The following is a 17,517-nucleotide window of genomic DNA, read 5'->3' on the forward strand; positions in this document are numbered from 1 at the left end:
GAATTTTTGCCAAGTGTGGCATACGTGCCTGGCTCTGAGGGGACACAGAGGATTATTCTGTGCTGCAGAACAGTTTAAGCCTAATTTCAGTTCCTTGCAAGGCCCTGGTGGGATTTCAGTGGGGTTTGGGCAGTCCCTCTTCAGGGGACAGCAGTGGGGTTGAACCTTTGAGTTCAGGCTTCTCTGGGCTGCCCTGGTTCCTCCTCAGCAATGAGCTCTCTGCTCCTGCCTGGCTTCTGGCTGTGGGCAGGGAGGTGTTGGTAACTTCAGCATGGAGCAGATTCTGTCCCTGAACTCTCGGGAGAGCCCTTTGTGCTGAGCATGAATCTCTGATGGTTGGAGAGCCCTGGAATGTGACTGATTCCTGTAAAGGTTCTCCATTGGAACAATGAGGAGAAGCTGCTCCTTCAGCTCATGTGTGTTTGTGGTTTCTGTCTCCTAATTTTTATCAGTTCCATACTTTGGAATGATGGAAGCTCTGCTTTCCTCCATGTGTTCTTTCAGGAGCTGATTTCTCCAGTTCCCTTGTCCCAGAACCATCATTGCCACACAAAAATTGCTTTGGCAATTAAGTTGTTGTTAAGTAATTTATCTTCTCTTTTTTTTTGTTTTGCCCAGAGCAGCTGTGGCTGCCCCTGGATCCCTGGAAGTGTCCAAGGCCAGCTTGGAGCAGCCTGGGACCGTGCAAGGTGTCCCTGCCGTGGCACAGGTGGCACTGGATGGGCTCTAAATCCTTTCCAACCCAAACCATTCCAGGATTTTATGATTTGTCAGGCTCCATCCATGGCAGGCTGATAATTCCTGGAGCCACAGGCACCCTCACCTCCCTGGCTGCAGATCTGGGGTGAGGGAAGAGCTGTTTATGTGGAAGCAGTTGCTTGGTAGAGCTTTGTGTCCCACCCTCTGTGTCCCTTACCTGAGGGCACCAGGTGATTCCCTGGAAAAATTCCTGCCCTATGGAGCAGCAGGGATACCCCCAGTGTGCATTGAGGAGCTGATAAAAAGCTGAAAGCAGGGAAAAATAAAACCACAGAAAGAGATGCAAAACATAACTAATTATGGAGAAGTGGAATGGGAAAAATTGGAATAAAATATGTGGAAAGTAAAGCAAGATGTGAAGACCTGTCCTGGGGAGCACTGGTGTAAACATTAGTGCTAAAAATGAGATTCTAGAGCAAATTCATCACCCCTGGGGAGGAGAAGGGCAGGAAGGAAGTGGATGGTGTAAAATGAGGTTTATGAACCCAAGAAACAGCATGGAGGAACTGCAGAACTGTTGTTCTGCTATTTTTTAATCCTGGTTTGTCCACTTGCAAGCCAGTCCTTGTGTTCAGTCCTGCAAATATCTAAGGAAGAATAAAAAGCCAGGTCCATGCAGAGGAGGGAATGTGTTCAGTGGAGTTGGTGTTTTAGAAAAAGAAATCAGTGTTCAGTAGCTTTTAATAGAGATATTCTGTATCAAGCTTTGTAATTAGCATTAGTTGTTTTAGAACCAACTAATGCTAGAATTTTATTGAACTCTGGTTTTGGTGTCTTGAAATCTCCAAGAAGAATCACAAGTCGTGAAACAGCACCCAGCTGGCTGGGAAGCTTGGAGAGCCTCAAATTCTTGGATTCTGTATGATCCTGAACTTTTGTCTCACCCATCAATAATCCTGGGGGTGCTTTATATTCTTCCAAAGATTGTGGGCAGCCAGAAAATGTGATGGGAATTTGGGGAAGTCCTAAAGAAACTTAATGAGTCTGGTTGTTTTTTTTTTCTTTTTTTGGTTTTTTTTTTTTTTTTTTTTTTTTTGTTCTTCCTAGAAATTTGAAGAAGAATTTCCTCCTGGTATCTTGCCCAGTTTCATGGGGACTGACACTTCTCTTTTCTCATTTCCCAAGTAATTTCTGCACTCTCACAGCCAAAAGCCTCCTCAGATGGGATGAAGCAGCACATTTTTTAGGTTGGGATTATCCAGTTCCTGCTGGGCGCTGATCACCACCAGCTGCATCACAGCACTGAGTGAAGGAAAGGGCATCCTCAGCAGCGGCAGAGATTTTGCAGCATTTCTGATATTTGCTTCTAAAAAGGTGATAACCTTGTCCAGAGGACTGAGAAATCCACCAGAAATCCCATTCTTGGCTGCTGAGGTTTGTTTGACTCCTTCTCCTGCTGCTGCTCTGGTGACCAAGTGTTCATCTCCTCCATCCCTGCCGTGGCAGTGCAGTGTTGGTGCTGCTGCATTTTGGGTTCCACAAGAGGGGATTCGAGCCCTGGGGCTGCCTCAGTGTCTTGCTGCACCTTCCAGGGCACTGTGAGGCCTTGCCTGGTGCTGTGAGGTGCCAGAACCTTCCAGTTTTTGCCAGCCCCTTGGCACTGTCTGGCGTTTTGCCCTCTGGTGCCCGTGGTGTGGCTGTTGAGCACGTGGCTTCTGCGTTGTCTCTGCCCCTTTTTCTTTCAGTTCCTGTGGAAAAGAACTGTGTCCTGTGGAGGGGGGAATGTCACCTCTCTGTGGTTTCCTTGCTGGGCTGGGCCTTGTGGTGACAAACTGAGCTCAGGAGGGCCCTGCTGGGGCTGCAGCCGAGGCACCAAAGGTGCTGAAAGCTTCTGCAAGGCCAAATTCCTTGGCAGTTTCTGCTCCCTTCACAGAATTCCAGAGCTTGGAAAAGCCCTGCCAGCCCATGCAGTGCCAGCTGTGCCCCATGGGCACCTTGTGCCCAGCCCAGAGCACTCAGTGCCACTTCCAGGCCTTCCTTGGGGACTCCAGACCTCCCTGGGCAGCCCCTTCCAGGTCCTTCCTGTGAAGAAATTCCTCCAGATAACATTTGTCACCCATGGAAACATAAGCCAATTCTTTGAGCTGACAAGGGGAAAAGGAAGGTATTAACTCCTTATTTTCTTTAGTTTGATAATTGATGGATTAATCTCCTGGGTGTCATGGGTGTCCTGTCTAGGTAGGCCTGGAGAAGACAAAATTTCTTTCTGGTATCTCTCTGTATTTAACAGATGAAAAGAGAATTTCTGTCTCTTTCCCTCTGTCCCCAGCTTACCCCCCTTGCCCTGGAGGTGTTTGGAGTTTTGGGAAGAACAGTGGAAGCAAATCAGTTCCTTATTCCTGCTGGAGTGCTGGGGACTGGCTCTTGGCAAAGGGAACCAGCCAAGTGTGAATGTCACAGGCAGTGGCATGAAGTGCTCGGGGAGGGTGATGCACATCCTGAAAAAATCCATCTTTTCTTGCTTTGCAAGGCTGGAGCTTCTCTTGTGTCCACTGACTGCTGGAGCGTCCTTCCTGTGCCTTCTGCCCTCCATTTGTGACTTGCTGGGACACTGGAATCGCTGTATTTGCTTGGGATGAGGGGGGAAAATGGTTAAAAAACCCAAAAATGACAACTAAATGAGGTCCTGCTCTAACAGTGCCAGTGCCCTTGAGCTCCAGTTGGCCTCACATCACTCCAGCTCCTGCTCTGTAATTGTGCAGTGCCCATCCCGTTGGTGACTGCCAGGGAGTGCTGTGTCTCTTGCTTTGGGGTTACTTATTTCTCTCATGTCTCCCTCAGCAGTTGTGTAGAAAAGAATCCAGAAGAATTTATGCTGGACCAAGCTGCTTTTTTGTGCTGCTGCAGTAAAGTGAAGACCAGAGCTGGAGTGATTCCTGACCAAAACCAAAGTTCCTTACGTGTTCATAACAACTCCTTTGAGTGAGTGCCTCGTTCCTTGCACCTCAAATTGGATTTTTTTGGTCGTGCTGGTTTGCAGAGCTGGCTCCTGAGTGCTGCAGAGCAGCAGGAGCTCGGTGTGGTGATGGTGCAGAGTGTGACCAGCAGGTTCAGCCAGCTGGGCTCAGGTCACCTGGACTTGTGGCCCTTTCCTGTGCATCCTCTGGGGTTCAGGCCTGGCCTGGCATCCCCAGCAGCTCCAGTTATTTATTGGCTGCTCCAGGTCAACTTCTGCCTTCCCTGTGTGCCCCAGGGGGGTTCCTGGCACCTTCCTCTGCCCCAGCTCCTGGTTTTCAGGGAAAAGCCTGGAACTGCTGCCCTGGATGCTCAGGGCTCTGTTGAGCAGCTGCCAAGGATAGCCCCTGCTTCCTCAAGGGCATGTGCTACATAATTTATGTATCACTTACTCCATGAAGAGCTTCAGTGCTCCTTTTTTATGTTCTGGAGTGCTGCAGTAAATGGAACAAAGTTTTTCCTCTTTTTTTTTTTATTTTTTTTCCTCTAAGAGGTTTTTTTCCTTGTGTTTGCTGTGGAGCAGTGGACAGGTAGGAGCTCCATGGTGTGTCCATGGCCAGGAGTGTGAGGGGTCTGGAAAACACACTCAGGGGGTGGCACATGGCACACACCCCACTCAAGGCACAGGACTTGGGGTATTTATTCACTTTTCTGTGGCAGAGTTAATATTTTCCATGATGCTGGCAATCTGGACAGTTTTCTTCCATACAACAGAGCTGTTCAGTAGGTGAAGTGCTGCAGATCTGATTTCAAATACTCCTGCTTGAATGTGGAGAGGGAAAATGTTGTTCCCAAAAAATAATCTGAAAACTGTGAGCAAAGCACTTAATCTGCTAACAGTGGACACTGCTGTGGGATAGGTGGGCATCTACATCCCCAAATTAACCCTGAAATCATCAGGATTGGTGAGGAGAAAAGGAAAGTCAGCTCAGACATTCCCATCTGCCAAAAAGCCAACGGAGCTGAGAACAAATGGTGGCTTCAGAGCTGGAGCAGTTGGACTCTGGCATGGTTTAAACACCCATTTTATTAGAAAAGCACTGTGGAGAAAGTTTTCCTTTAGAACAATCCTACAAATTTCTCCTCAAAATCCCACCCTGGGTCTGCTTCACATTATGAAATCTCTCTTCAGGGACTTGCTTGGGATTTTTTCTCCCCTTAAGGAACAGGCTGGGTGTTGGAGAGACATATGCATTGTTTCACCAGAGCTGCAGCCTCTATTTGCAGACAAGAGGGAAGCACATTGTTTTGTGTCTTTGATATGATCCAGCCAGAAAACAGCCTCAGGGAAGAAAATTCCCAGTCCTTGGCAGCAGCACTGTCTTTCTGCCTTTTTTTTTTTTCCCCTCTCTCTGTCAGTGCCACAATGTTCACTGTTCTAATAACTCAGGACTAAACTCACATGGGGCATCTCAAAAGTCCTTTGTAAGACTTGAGGTCAGAACTTGCTGAAAGTTCAGAGGGACGAGTCTCATTTTCCTAATGAAGAAAAGTTCCAGGGTTATTTTGGAATTAGGTCTAAGAAACTGGTGCAAGAAGCTACTTCAGTGCTGTAATTTAGTGACAGTGCAGCAAATTCCTGGTGGCTGCTGAAAACTTTCCACCTTCCAGCTCAGGCAAACTGAGCCTTGCAAAAAACCCCTCAGGTGTTGGTGACAGAGGGCAGGGTTCAGCTCTCTGAAATGTGATTATTTCAGGTGCATGGACTGGCTGTATCTTCCTATGGAAGACGCTGCAGGAACTTCAATTGTTGTTTATTTTGGTTGGAATGAGCCCCCTGGAGCTGAAGTGACTTAACTGAGGATGTCACAATTTATTTGAGGGCAGCTGCATCTGATAGTGACACACTTGTCAGAGAGTCTGATCCTGGAATTCCAGGAGCTTTGGATTCCCAGGGACCTCAGAGCCCATCCAGCCTGGCCTTGGACATTCCCAGGCATCCAGGGCAGCCACAGCTTCCCTTTGGTATCTGTTTGTAGAAACTCTCTGGATACTTCTGATATCAAATTGAATTGATGTTAATGGAGATTTTTGTGATTTTTCCATACTGCTCTATAGGATATTTGTGACAGGTCACTGATGAATCTACAGGGAAGATGGTGGGGGATGAACTCAAGTTAAAATCAAATATTTTTTAGTAATGAGAAGGACAACAGAACATGAAAAATATTAATAATTAGCATTTCCTTATCTGGCTGTTCTCCTGGTTTTCTGTATAGCAGATTTTCTTTTTGTCATATCTCACTAAAATCTCTTCTTCTCTTTCTCTTCAAATATTTATAGTTTTGGTATAAACATAATGTAGTTGAAAAATTAGCTGAATATAGCAAAAGACACAACACTATTAAAGTGTTGCTCCAAAGTGCTTAAAACTAAGAATAGTCCATTAAACTTGGCTCTGATTGCGTCATCTGATGTGAAGTGTTTATAATTTTGGGTTGGATTAAGCTATTAGACCATTTAACTACTCCTGTATTTGCGGGTGGGGAGAAATGTGGATTCTTCTGTGGAAGAATTGAAAATACATCTGTGGTTTGAGGCTTCTGAGGAATGATAAATTTAGCCCAGTGCTGTAATCAGTCCGTTTTGTGCCATTCTCCTTAGTCTCTCATTATTGGCTGTAATTCCAGCAGAAGGAATATCTCTATTCTCAAGTGGATTTGTGGTGCTGGGGGGGAACCCTTATTATTTTTATTTTTATTTTTAAAATTTTTCTCCTGAAAAACAGCTGGACCATGCAAATGACAGAGTGGTGGATTTCTCCTTAAGGTTAAAGTTGTGGCTTGCTGGGAGCTATTTTTAAAATCTGTGAGGAGTTGCACGTTTTTACCTCAGTACCACTGCTGCCTTTAACACAATGTGTGTATTTTCAACCTTAACTCTCTTGGAATTTCAAATGGTTTTATTGACCCTTTAAACAAACCAAATATATGGCAGGGATGCTAAACAAGAAACCAACCAAATATTAGAATATGCTATCAGGCTGTTTGTATTAATGATTAATTAATGGGGAAATGGCAGCTCCAGCCTTGTGCCAGGGAAAGAACTGGAAGGGGATGCCTGGAGCTGATGCTTGTAGGACTTGTGAGATTTTATGGCCAGAGAAAAAGACCCAGTGTTGGTTTTCTTGTGCTTTTACCAGTGGGTGGGAAAGAGGAGTGGAGTCAGACCCTGTTCCTCACCTGTAATAATCTCATTATTGCTACCAAAGGTTTGTGTTCTGATCTTGAGACTAAACCTGTTCTTTGCTTTGGTCTTTCCTTCCCACGGCCATTGGGTGTAGGAGATGGAAGAATCCCGTGTCCAGCTCTCTCCAAACCCACCAGAAGCCTCTGGGTTGGTAGAGGATGGGCAGCCCTGGCACAGGGTGCCCAGAGCAGCTGGGGCTGCCCCTGCATCCCTGGCAGTGTGTCGGGTTTTCTCGGCTGTTTGAAGGGCCTGGAAAGGCCCGGGGTGGCCTTGGGACAGCCCGCGTATCAAAGGACGAGAAGAGGCTTCAGTTCTTCTTTCGGTTTTTATGTTTATTAATTGTTTATCTAAAAGATTTCTTCAGCCCAACAGAGCTCTGCTCAGCAGCCAGCCATGAGCACACTCCCTGCCCTCCGGGCGGTCACCTATCTTTATACCCATTGTTACGTGTACAATATTTATCATTTTTCCCCAATACCATTTATTCTTATTGCTGGGTGCACTTTCAGTAATAACCAATCCAAAAGTGCCACCATGGCCAAAGAAGATGGAGGAGAAGAAGAAGAAGAAGAAGGACAGGACACGCCCCAATTCCTCCATCTTACTTCTCTAAACCCCCCTGTACAGAAATCCTAAACCCTGTGTCTCACTCTCTAATTAACTGATCCCTTCACCATTCACCCCGTGAAGACCCTCCTGTCCTATACGTCGTCTCCTGTGTGGGATCAAAGTCCAGCCACCAGACACTTCTGGAACATTCCAGGACTCCCGAGCCCCCCAAGGTGGTCTCGGTGGCTCGGCATCTCAGGACTCAGATCCTGAGATCCGACAGCAGTGCCCAAGGCCAGGCTGGACACTGGGGACAGTGGGAGGTGTCCCTGCCATGGCAGGGGTGGCACTGGGTGGGCTCTGAGGTCCCTCCATCCCAAACCATTCCATGATTCTGTGCTACCTCCCAAGGCAGAAACAGGAGATGGGAGCACATCCCAAACCCATGAGGGAGCCACCTTGCAGCTCCTCAGGGCCCCTTCCTCTGCCACCAAGTCTTCATTGGCCCTTCCCTCCTCTTCAAACAGGTTTTGTTTCCTGCCGAGTTTGGGAGCTGTCAGGTGGGATTGGGAATTTGGGAAGGGTGTGACAGGGAAAGCTTTGCCCCCATACCTTCCATCCTCTCCGTGCTGGGATGGGAATGGATGCTGGAAGGACATTTCCTGGCATCCTTGCCAGAACCCACCCAGTGTTCCCTCCTGGTGCTCCCACAAACCCCAGGTGTGGCTGTCCAAAGGGACTGGCCCTAAAGTGAGCTGTCAGGTGGAGTTTTGCTTCTGCCACTTGCAGGAATGGGATGTTTTCTCCCCTTGGATCATGTGGATGTGTATGGAGAGCTTTCCAAGTGAAAAATAACCCTGTGATTATCTGTACCTCTGACAGGAGCAAACTCACCTCAAAACCTGCGCAATAACCTTGGTTCTCCAGCTGATTTGAAACGGATGTTGATATTTGACAGTGCTGTGACCACACTTTGATTTTTCTAGCAGCCAGCTGGTGTCTCAGGTGCTGTCCTATGGTGCCAGGATCTCCCAGGATTTGGGAGGTGCAGTGCAGGAAATGCTGAGCCAGATTTGGGCTCTGTAGCCATTGTTATTTGTTGGGCTTCTTAAATTTTATTTTCCTAAGATTGCTTGGAAGAGGAAGATCTGGTTAGTGGCTTGAGAAGGAGACTTGTGAGACACCAGAGTAATGAAAAAGAAAAAGTATTTTTGTTGTTTGCTGTGTTCTGGGGAATTTGGGTCACTCAATCCTCCCGAATTGCTGCGTCTCTGAAGGTACCTGTAACCATTGAAGTTGACTTGTGAAAGGCTTTTACCACTTAGCCCTTCAAATATTGAATGATGTCTGTTATGGATTGCAGGAAATATAAAGGGGGAAAAATCTGTGGTGTTCAGTGATTTGTTTTACTACACTTCAAATTTTTTCTCATTACTTCATGAAATTCCTCTCTAATTCAATCTTTGTCTTTTGTCTTTGCTGCCTTGCAGGGTTGGTACAGTAGGCCTCACTAAACTTAGCTGCAACTAAGAATTTCTCCTACATCAACTGAGTTAAGGCTGATGCTCTTGTGGAATGTGGATTAAAAGTGCGTGCTAAGTTCCCAAATTTGAGAAGCGGAGAAAAGTAAATGTACCACTGCCACCAGCATCAGGACAGCAAACCAAGGGACAAAGAATTTGACCCGCTGTGTTGATTTTGGTTAAAACTGGTTCACGTGGTGCTTAAGAGACGTTGGCTGGGGGGCGAGAAGTGGACGTCAGCGAAGGCTTTTTGGTTACAAAATGAGGGCTTCTTTGGAGCCAGCAGACATTGCCATTGTGGCCCTGTACTTCGTGCTTGTAATGTGCATAGGTTTCTTTGCCATGTGGAAAAACAATCGGAGCACCGTGAGTGGCTACTTTTTGGCAGGGCGTTCTATGACCTGGGTAGCTATCGGGGCCTCGTTGTTTGTGAGCAATATTGGAAGTGAACATTTCATTGGGCTCGCAGGATCTGGAGCGGCGAGCGGATTCGCCGTAGGCGCGTGGGAGTTCAACGCCTTAATGCTTTTGCAGCTTTTGGGATGGGTCTTCGTGCCAGTCTACATCCGCTCGGGAGTGTACACCATGCCCGAATACTTGTCCAAGCGGTTCGGAGGGCATAGGATTCAAATCTATTTTGCAGCGTTGTCTCTGCTTCTTTATATCTTCACCAAACTCTCGGTTGACTTGTATTCGGGGGCGCTTTTTATCCAAGAGTCCCTAGGGTGGAACCTGTACCTGTCGGTGATCCTGCTGATCGGAATGACGGCGCTGCTGACCGTGACCGGAGGGCTGGTGGCCGTCATCTACACGGACACCCTCCAGGCGCTGCTTATGATCATCGGGGCCCTCACACTCATGATCATAAGCCTCATGGAGGTCGGTGGGTTTGAAGAAGTGAAAAGGAGGTACATGTTGGCGTCACCGAACATCACCTCCATCCTCCTCACCTACAACATCTCCAACACCAACTCCTGCAACGTCAGCCCGAAGCCCGACTCTCTCAAAATGCTGCGCGAGCCGACGGACGAAGACATTCCCTGGCCCGGGTTTCTGCTGGGACAGACCCCGGCCTCGGTGTGGTACTGGTGCGCCGACCAAGTCATAGTGCAGAGAGTTCTGGCCGCCAAAAACATCGCTCACGCCAAAGGCTCCACCCTCATGGCCGGCTTCTTGAAGCTGCTGCCCATGTTCATCATCGTGGTGCCGGGGATGATCTCCCGCATCCTGTTTGTGGATGACATCGCCTGCATCAACCCCGAGCACTGCTTCCAGGTGTGCGGGAGCAGGGCCGGCTGCTCCAACATCGCCTACCCGCGCCTGGTGATGAACCTGGTGCCCGTGGGGCTGCGCGGGCTCATGATGGCCGTGATGATCGCCGCCCTGATGAGCGACCTGGACTCCATCTTCAACAGCGCCAGCACCATCTTCACGCTCGACGTCTACAAGCTCATCCGGAAGAGCGCGACCTCCCGGGAGCTCATGATCGTGGGCAGGGTGTTCGTGGCCTTCATGGTGGTGATCAGCATCGCCTGGGTGCCCATCATTGTGGAGATGCAGGGCGGGCAGATGTACCTGTACATCCAGGAGGTGGCGGATTACCTGACCCCGCCGGTGGCCGCCCTGTTCCTCATGGCCATCTTCTGGAAGCGCTGCAACGAGCAGGGGGCTTTCTACGGCGGCATGGCCGGGTTCGTCCTGGGCGCCATCCGCCTCATCCTGGCCTTCTTCTACCGCGCTCCCGAGTGCGACCAGCCGGACACCAGGCCCGGCTTCATCAAGCACATCCACTACATGTACGTGGCCACGGCGCTGTTCTGGATCACTGGGATCGTGACGGTCGTGGTGAGCCTGCTGACGCCGCCGCCCACCAAGGAGCAGGTGAGGACCACCACGTTCTGGGCCCTGTGGAAGCGCGGCGCGCCGGACAGCGCCGGCAAGGGGGAGCTGTACCAGGGCCAGGAGAAGAGCATCCTCAAGTGCAACGAGAACGCCAACCACATCATTCCCAACGGGAAGTCGGAGGAGAACATTAAGAACGTGAAGCCGGAGGACATCAACCTGCTGGTGACGTGCAGGGATGACAGCAACCCGGTGATCTCGGTGAGCCACTCCGAGGTGGAGACGCCCGTGGATTGTTACTCCAACGGACAGGCCGCCCTGATGGGGGAGAAAAAGCACGAGGAGGAGGAGGGGACTGACGACAGGGCGAGACATTTGAAATTCATAGATTGGTTCTGTGGCTTTAAAAGTAAAAACGTAAACAAGAGAGTGGTTCGGGAGGTCGAGGAGGAGACTGTTTGTTTACAAATGCTGGAAGAGACTCCAAAAGTTAAACTATTACTAAATACTGGACTGGTCTGTGTCTGTTCCCTTGGAATCTTCATGTTTGTCTACTTCTCTTTGTGAGTGAATAGTGAACTTTTAAGGGTATGGCTTAAACATACAGAAGTTGATACAGGTCTCTGGAGATTTTTGGTTTTTCCTTTCTTTTCTTTTCAAATAACATAACCACAACCCAGGCATTGTTTACGCTATAATTGTAAGGTCAACTCAGCTTTAGCCTATTTCGAGACCATTTGAGATGTGTTGTCCTCCCTCTGCTGAAAGCAGAACCTGTCCTGTGGTGGCTTTTTCTTTTTTTCCCTTTTGTGTTGGTTTTATTTTTTTTTTTTGTTTTCCATTTGCAGCACTAACCTTTTGTTTTTCCGTGTATAAATATACCAAAGGCAGGCAGGTGGCTGTGTTTGAAGTCAGGCAGTTACAGCTCAGTCAGCATTAAGTGAAGATAACAGGTAATCAGTTACCAGCGTGTAAAATCTGAGTGATTAAAGCTGTGTCAAAAGATTTTTAAGCGCAGAGCTGTGATGCACATTTATAAAATAACTGTATTACCTTGGCCAACTTAGCACTTTTTAATTGCACTCACTGCTTTTTTTCTTTTTTCAGTTTCTCATTTTTCTTCTGGCAACAACAGGAAGCTGTTTTGTCTCATTTTATAGCACTTAAAACATGATGGCTCTTAGCAGCTTTCTGCCTTTTTGTTTTACTCTTTTTAAGGACATTTTTGTCTTTTGATTTTTATCCACTGTAAATTCCATTACTGAAAAGTTTCTGTGTTAAAAAAAAAAAAGAAAAAAAAGAGAAAAAACCAAAACAAAAATAAGCCTGGAGATGACAAACTGTCAATGGAGGAGGACGAAAAAGAAATATTCTTTCTGTGGGGTTTTGTAGTATATTGAAATTGAAGAATCACAGAATTCTTGGGGTGGGTTTGGGATGTCCCTGGGCAGCTGTTCCAGGGCCCTGCCACCTCCATGGAAAGAAATTTTTCCTCAGGTTTGGGTGGAATTTCTTGAGTTTTGGTAAATGGCCAAAAGATTCATTCAGCCTCTCCACTCTCTGAACCTTGGACATTGTAAGGATTGAATCCTGGACATTGTAAGGATTAGCTCCTTTTTAGGGAAAAATCTGTTTGCAGGTTCTGCCATATGGGAAGAAGAAAACCATGAAGCTTTACATGTCTTGAAAAAGTGTTTTGCACCCTGCAGAAGGGTTTTCCTCTGCTGTGTCTGGGAGGAATCCCAGAGGAGGAAGAGGAGGAAGCTCCGATTGCTGCAAGGGGAGAACAACTGGGAAGGCGAGGAAGGGGAAATGGGAGGGAGAGGTGAAAGTGCTCCTTGTTTTCCACAGCTCTTTTGCCCCACGTCTTCTCCCACTTCCCCTTCCATCCTGTCAAACTTCCTCTTTGTATTTTGAGGAATCCCAGAATCCCTGAGCTTGGAAAAGCCCTCCCTGGTCATTGAGTTCCAGCTGTGCCCAATCCCCACCTGGTCACCCAGCCCAGAGTGCCACATTCCTTGGGCACCTCCAGGGCTGGGCACTCCAGCAGCTCCCTGGGCAGCCCCTTCCCATGAGTGACCTTTGTGGGAAGAAATTCCCTCTTTCCCTCCCTCCCTCCTCAGAAGGATCCTGAGGGATTCGGTGTCAGGAGACGGGGAGCGCGTGCAGCCACAAATCTGTGTCGCCAATTGAGGTCTGTCCTGTCCTCAGGATTTTTCCAAAAACCTGAATTCCTCCCTGGCAGTCACAGCTATTTGTAGGGCTCCAGATCCAGAGGATGTTTCCTCCTGATGGATGGATGGATGGGATGGATGGATGGGATGGATGGGATGGATGGATGGATGGATGGATGGATGGATGGATGGATGGATGGGTGCCCAGGCAGGGATGAGCAGTCCCAGGTGTGCAGGATGTGTGTGCAGCAGGTCGGTGCTCTCATCCTTCCCCAAGCCAAGCTGGCTCCTGGTTTTGGGAGCAGAGCCCACCAGTGTTAAAACTCCTCTCTCCAGGACAGAGTGGTCATATCCAGGCTTTCCATGGAAATAATTCCTCCAGTTGTTTTTGCTCCTGAGCTCGTTCAGGAGAGCACGAACTGGCTGGGCCAAAATCGGGCTGAGGGACCATTGTGAACATTCACCAAAACCACTTGAGGGGTCCAGCACCATTTCCTTGGCACACAAACAAGAACCAATTCCTGTGAGGAAAACTTTTTTGTAGAGATGAGATTTGGGTCAGTCCTGCCTTTGCCTGCTGGAGCAAGTTTGCTTTTCCAGTGGTGCCATCCACACACTTCTAGCAGATAAATCCCAATGCATCTTTTCAGATAAAATGATTCACTTCTATTTTTGGGGTGGTTTTGTTTGTTTTGATGGTGTTTTAATATCATTTGAATCTCATTCATTCCAAAACTTTGACCAGAGGCTGAGATGCCCCACTTTTCTCCACTTGGTTTAGTTGTTGCTGCTGGGAAGTAGAACTACTCCAAAGTGGAAAACTTGGAGTGTTGTTGCAATATTTGTAGAGAGGAGCCACCATACATGGTGCTGATGTTGCTACTAATGAGACAAGACACATTTTCTTATGATTTGTGTGTCCACAGCTTGGTTTGGGAAAACATTTTAAATCCTATTTAAGGGTGAAATCCTGGTGTGTGGAATTAGTGGCATCTCAAGTTGCTTCATTAGTGGGCTGAGCTGTGAAGGAGGGTTTGATGCAAAGATATAGGGAATCGTTTCCATACAGGATAAAATCATTTAGGGCAACATTTGATCACAGTGGGATGAAAAATAAATTGTAGAAGGTAAAGCTAATTCTCAGTCCAACAATACCCTCCTGACAAGGCTGGGATGTGGCTCCAACACCCGCTTTGGCCCAGGCGAGGAGACTCGTGTCCGTTCTCGGTGTCCGTTCGGAGCTTTGATCGCTCGGAACCATTTTGGAGCGCGATTTTGGAGCAGCTGCTGGCGCTGGGATTTCCCAGGCTGCTCCTCGACGTGCAGCGCTCTGCCACCGCCTGGGAAGCCAGGTTAGCTCAGGGACCCTTTGGCTCGGCTCCATCGCCCTGTGCTGTCCCCAGGGTGCCTTAGACGGGCCAAGGCGCGGCTCCTTCCAGCGCTTCTCCCTGCTGCTGCTTCCATCCCTCCATCCCTCCCCTGCCTCTTGCTCCTCCAGGGGGACACCGGGGACAGCCAGCAGGCACAGTTCCAGTGTCCTGCTCGCTCACATCCCTGGGGAGCTCTCCTTGGCCGTGGGAGGGAGCTGAGTCCTTCAGGACCCAACTGAGGTGCTCCATCTCCCGCTTCCTTTATTCTCCCTTTTGCTACGCTAACGAGCTGCCACATTAATCACACTGCTAATTGGCGGGCAGGATCATCATGGATTATTAATCTGCCTCCCCCACCCCATCTTCAGACCTGGTATTGTGAAGCTTTTAAGTAAATTCTTTCTCCAGTGCTTTTTTTCTCTTCGGGTGTTTTGTGTGCTCCTCTTCAGCCTCATTGTGTCGTAGAGGTCCTGCAAGTTGCTGATGCTCTTTGCTGCATAAAACCACTTAATAAAAGGCCTTTATTAATAAATAAAGATATTCCTGAGGTTCCAAGCAGGCTGCCTGATGGCAAGAAGGACCTTGTGTAGAAGAAGGGATTTTTCATAGCGTAAACAAGCCTTTGCTGAAGGGAGAAGTTGGTAAATTTGGGGTCAAACACCCATTTTTTGGTTCAGCAGAACCACAGAGTGTTTCCCAAAATGGAATTTTGTTGCCTGGCCCCTCCCCCTGGGTGGGGCTGGTTGTGCTTTTGTCTTGCAGCAATGGGTTTATTTATTATTGCCTTGAGCTTAGGATGACAAGTCTTGGAAAACTGAGTTTGGAATGACAGCTTGTTTTTCTTGTTATTTCCCTTAACTTATTTTTTCTGGTAAGGTATTTGAATTTTGCTCCTGGAAATGGTAGAAGCCTTTTATTTAGAAAAATAATTTAAAAAAATAAAAAAGAAGAGGCTTCTTGAGAGTTTAATAATACACTTTGGGAGACTGTTTTTATTTAAGTTTTTTTTAATGGCTGATTTGATGCTATTCTCTGCCAAAGTTTAGAGGCTTTTTTTTTTGTTGTTGTTTAATTTTTTTTTTAAATAATTTTTCCTGTTTAGCTTTTAGGGAAAGGAAACCATGCGAGATTGTAAGAAATAAAAATGGCCTTCAGTATATTCCTTATATTGTGTATTTTTTACTTCTCCACTTGTGTGTTCCCTGATCCCAGAAGGGCCAGGATGAGACTTCTGATGAGAGTCATGAGCCCTGTAACCCAGGAGAGAAAAGGATTTATTTCCCTGAGGTTACAGTGGAGGGGGCAGAGCCACCAGGGAGCTCTGCCAGCACTTCAAAGATGCTTACAACTTTAAAACAGCTTTATTTTTTTTATATATCTATTTTTTTAAATCCTGAGATAGAGGAGGTGTTGGGAATTGCTCCCTTTCAGAGAACAGAGACATGGAAGGAGCTGGAGTTGCCAAGCTCCAGCTTTCTCAAGGAAATCTTTGGATTTAGCATGTACAGAGAAGCAAAATTACTCATCTGTTAATTTGGTATTCTGTATGTTCTGTGCCCTTAAATGTAATTGTTTTGAAAATAAAACTAACCTTGTTATGTGATGTTAAAAGCAGACTTCTGTGCAATGTTTTAATTTTTTTTGGTTTTTTTTAAAGAAAATGTTTGTATATAATTAAATGGTTTAATGTGCTTTAATTGGCCTAAGGTAAAGAGTAGTCCTAGAATGTAAAACATATAATTAGAATTTCTGATTTCACTGTGAGATCTCTGAACTCTTGGTTTTTTGGTTTTGTTTTGTTTTTTTTCTTTTTTTTTTTCTTTCTTGCAAAGTGGTTTTGTTTTGTTTACAAAACACTTTCTCTTTGATTTCTTTCCTGGTGTTGGTTTCAAGGCATTTGCTTCACTTCTGTTCCAATCTTGAACTCATGGTATAGTGACATCTGGTGACACTTGGCATTCTCAGTTCCACTGTGTAAAGTCAGACACTTTGAGCAAAACTGGCGGTGAAATGACAATTCTGTGTCTAGGGATTCACGCTTTTCAAATGAGGTGGTTATAAAAATAGTTGCTGTGCAAAATGTTAGTAGTCTTCTTCAAGAAGAAAGCAAAATTTTCTAATCTCACTCGAGCAGTCTCTTCATTCATCATCTTCTTTTTTAAAGCACAGTGTCAAAGTGATGCTGCTTTACCTTGTATCTCTGAGAAAAAAATGTTTTTTTAGATATCTGTGAAGTATTTTTGGGTTTTGTTGCTGTTGTATTTTTCTGCAGATTTTATATAAAATACCAGTTAATGAACTGCCTTTTTTCTGTTGGTTTTTTTTAACTCTCTAAAATACATTTCAGACCAAAACCAAATGATATCATATAGCATTTGAAACCTGCCTTTTTCCTTGTCCCTTGGTTGTTTTTTTGGAAATAAGCCAAATGGGCATGTAGATAAGATCACTATAATGGATCCAGGTCTCTTTTGGTAAAGTGTTATTTAAAGGTCTGTTAAGATCTTATAAGACAATATAATGAAAAAAAAAAAAAACCCTTTACTGTAGTAGGAATATAGATTTAGAAGTGTTAATGAGATTAATACAGCTTAATTATATTGTAAGTTGCTACTGTCCTTAATGACAAGCTTTTTGTCATAGAAACGATGTATGATAAATTAATTTTGGTCTAGTGTATAGAATTATCATATTGCTATCAATCTTTGAAGTAAATCTGATGCAAAATTTTCATAGTTAGCATTGCTGGCCCTGTGTATACTGTTCTTTGTATACTGTATGCATTTTATTTTGCCTCCTGCATTAGTCTTCAAACTAAAACTCTTATTAGAGAGTATTTGGATACTTTCAGACTGTGTTTCTTGCAGTTTACATTCCTTTACCATGGCATTTTGTCCTGTCTCAAAGTATTGTATGGAAATGTTTCAAACTTCTGTACAAAGTTTCAATAAAAATAGAGAAAAAAAAAAAACCCAAAAAAACCCCAAACGGACCAACCCACCAGAACAGAGAGTTTTGGAGTATTTTACTCTCAGTAAACCCTAAAGCAGCTAAAGATGATTCCTGCTTCTGTTCCTGCTCATTCCAAAGGCAAAGCCAAACTGGGTTCTTTGAGAGTTCAGGGAGAACTCCAGGATCCCAAATCCTGAATTTGGG

At 46.2% G+C, this 17,517-nt stretch overlaps 2 protein-coding genes across 2 annotated transcripts in view; both read left to right on the forward strand.

Annotated features, from left to right (window-relative positions):
• Positions 1–17,367, forward strand: part of SLC5A3 (solute carrier family 5 member 3) — a 22,154-nt gene extending 4,787 nt beyond the window's left edge. Inside the window, exon 2 of the mRNA XM_064704125.1 lies at positions 8,943–17,367. Coding sequence (XP_064560195.1) covers positions 9,237–11,384 — 2,148 coding nt within the window. The 5' untranslated portion in view covers positions 8,943–9,236 and the 3' untranslated portion in view covers positions 11,385–17,367. The remainder of the gene's footprint in view (positions 1–8,942) is intronic.
• MRPS6 (mitochondrial ribosomal protein S6) overlaps positions 1–17,517 on the forward strand; it is a 48,273-nt gene that overhangs the window by 4,814 nt on the left and 25,942 nt on the right. The gene's annotated exons all lie outside the window — the stretch shown is intronic.

Source organism: Zonotrichia leucophrys, chromosome 1 (assembly GCF_028769735.1).
Source record: "Zonotrichia leucophrys gambelii isolate GWCS_2022_RI chromosome 1, RI_Zleu_2.0, whole genome shotgun sequence".
In the NCBI taxonomy this organism is placed as follows: domain Eukaryota; kingdom Metazoa; phylum Chordata; class Aves; order Passeriformes; family Passerellidae; genus Zonotrichia; species Zonotrichia leucophrys.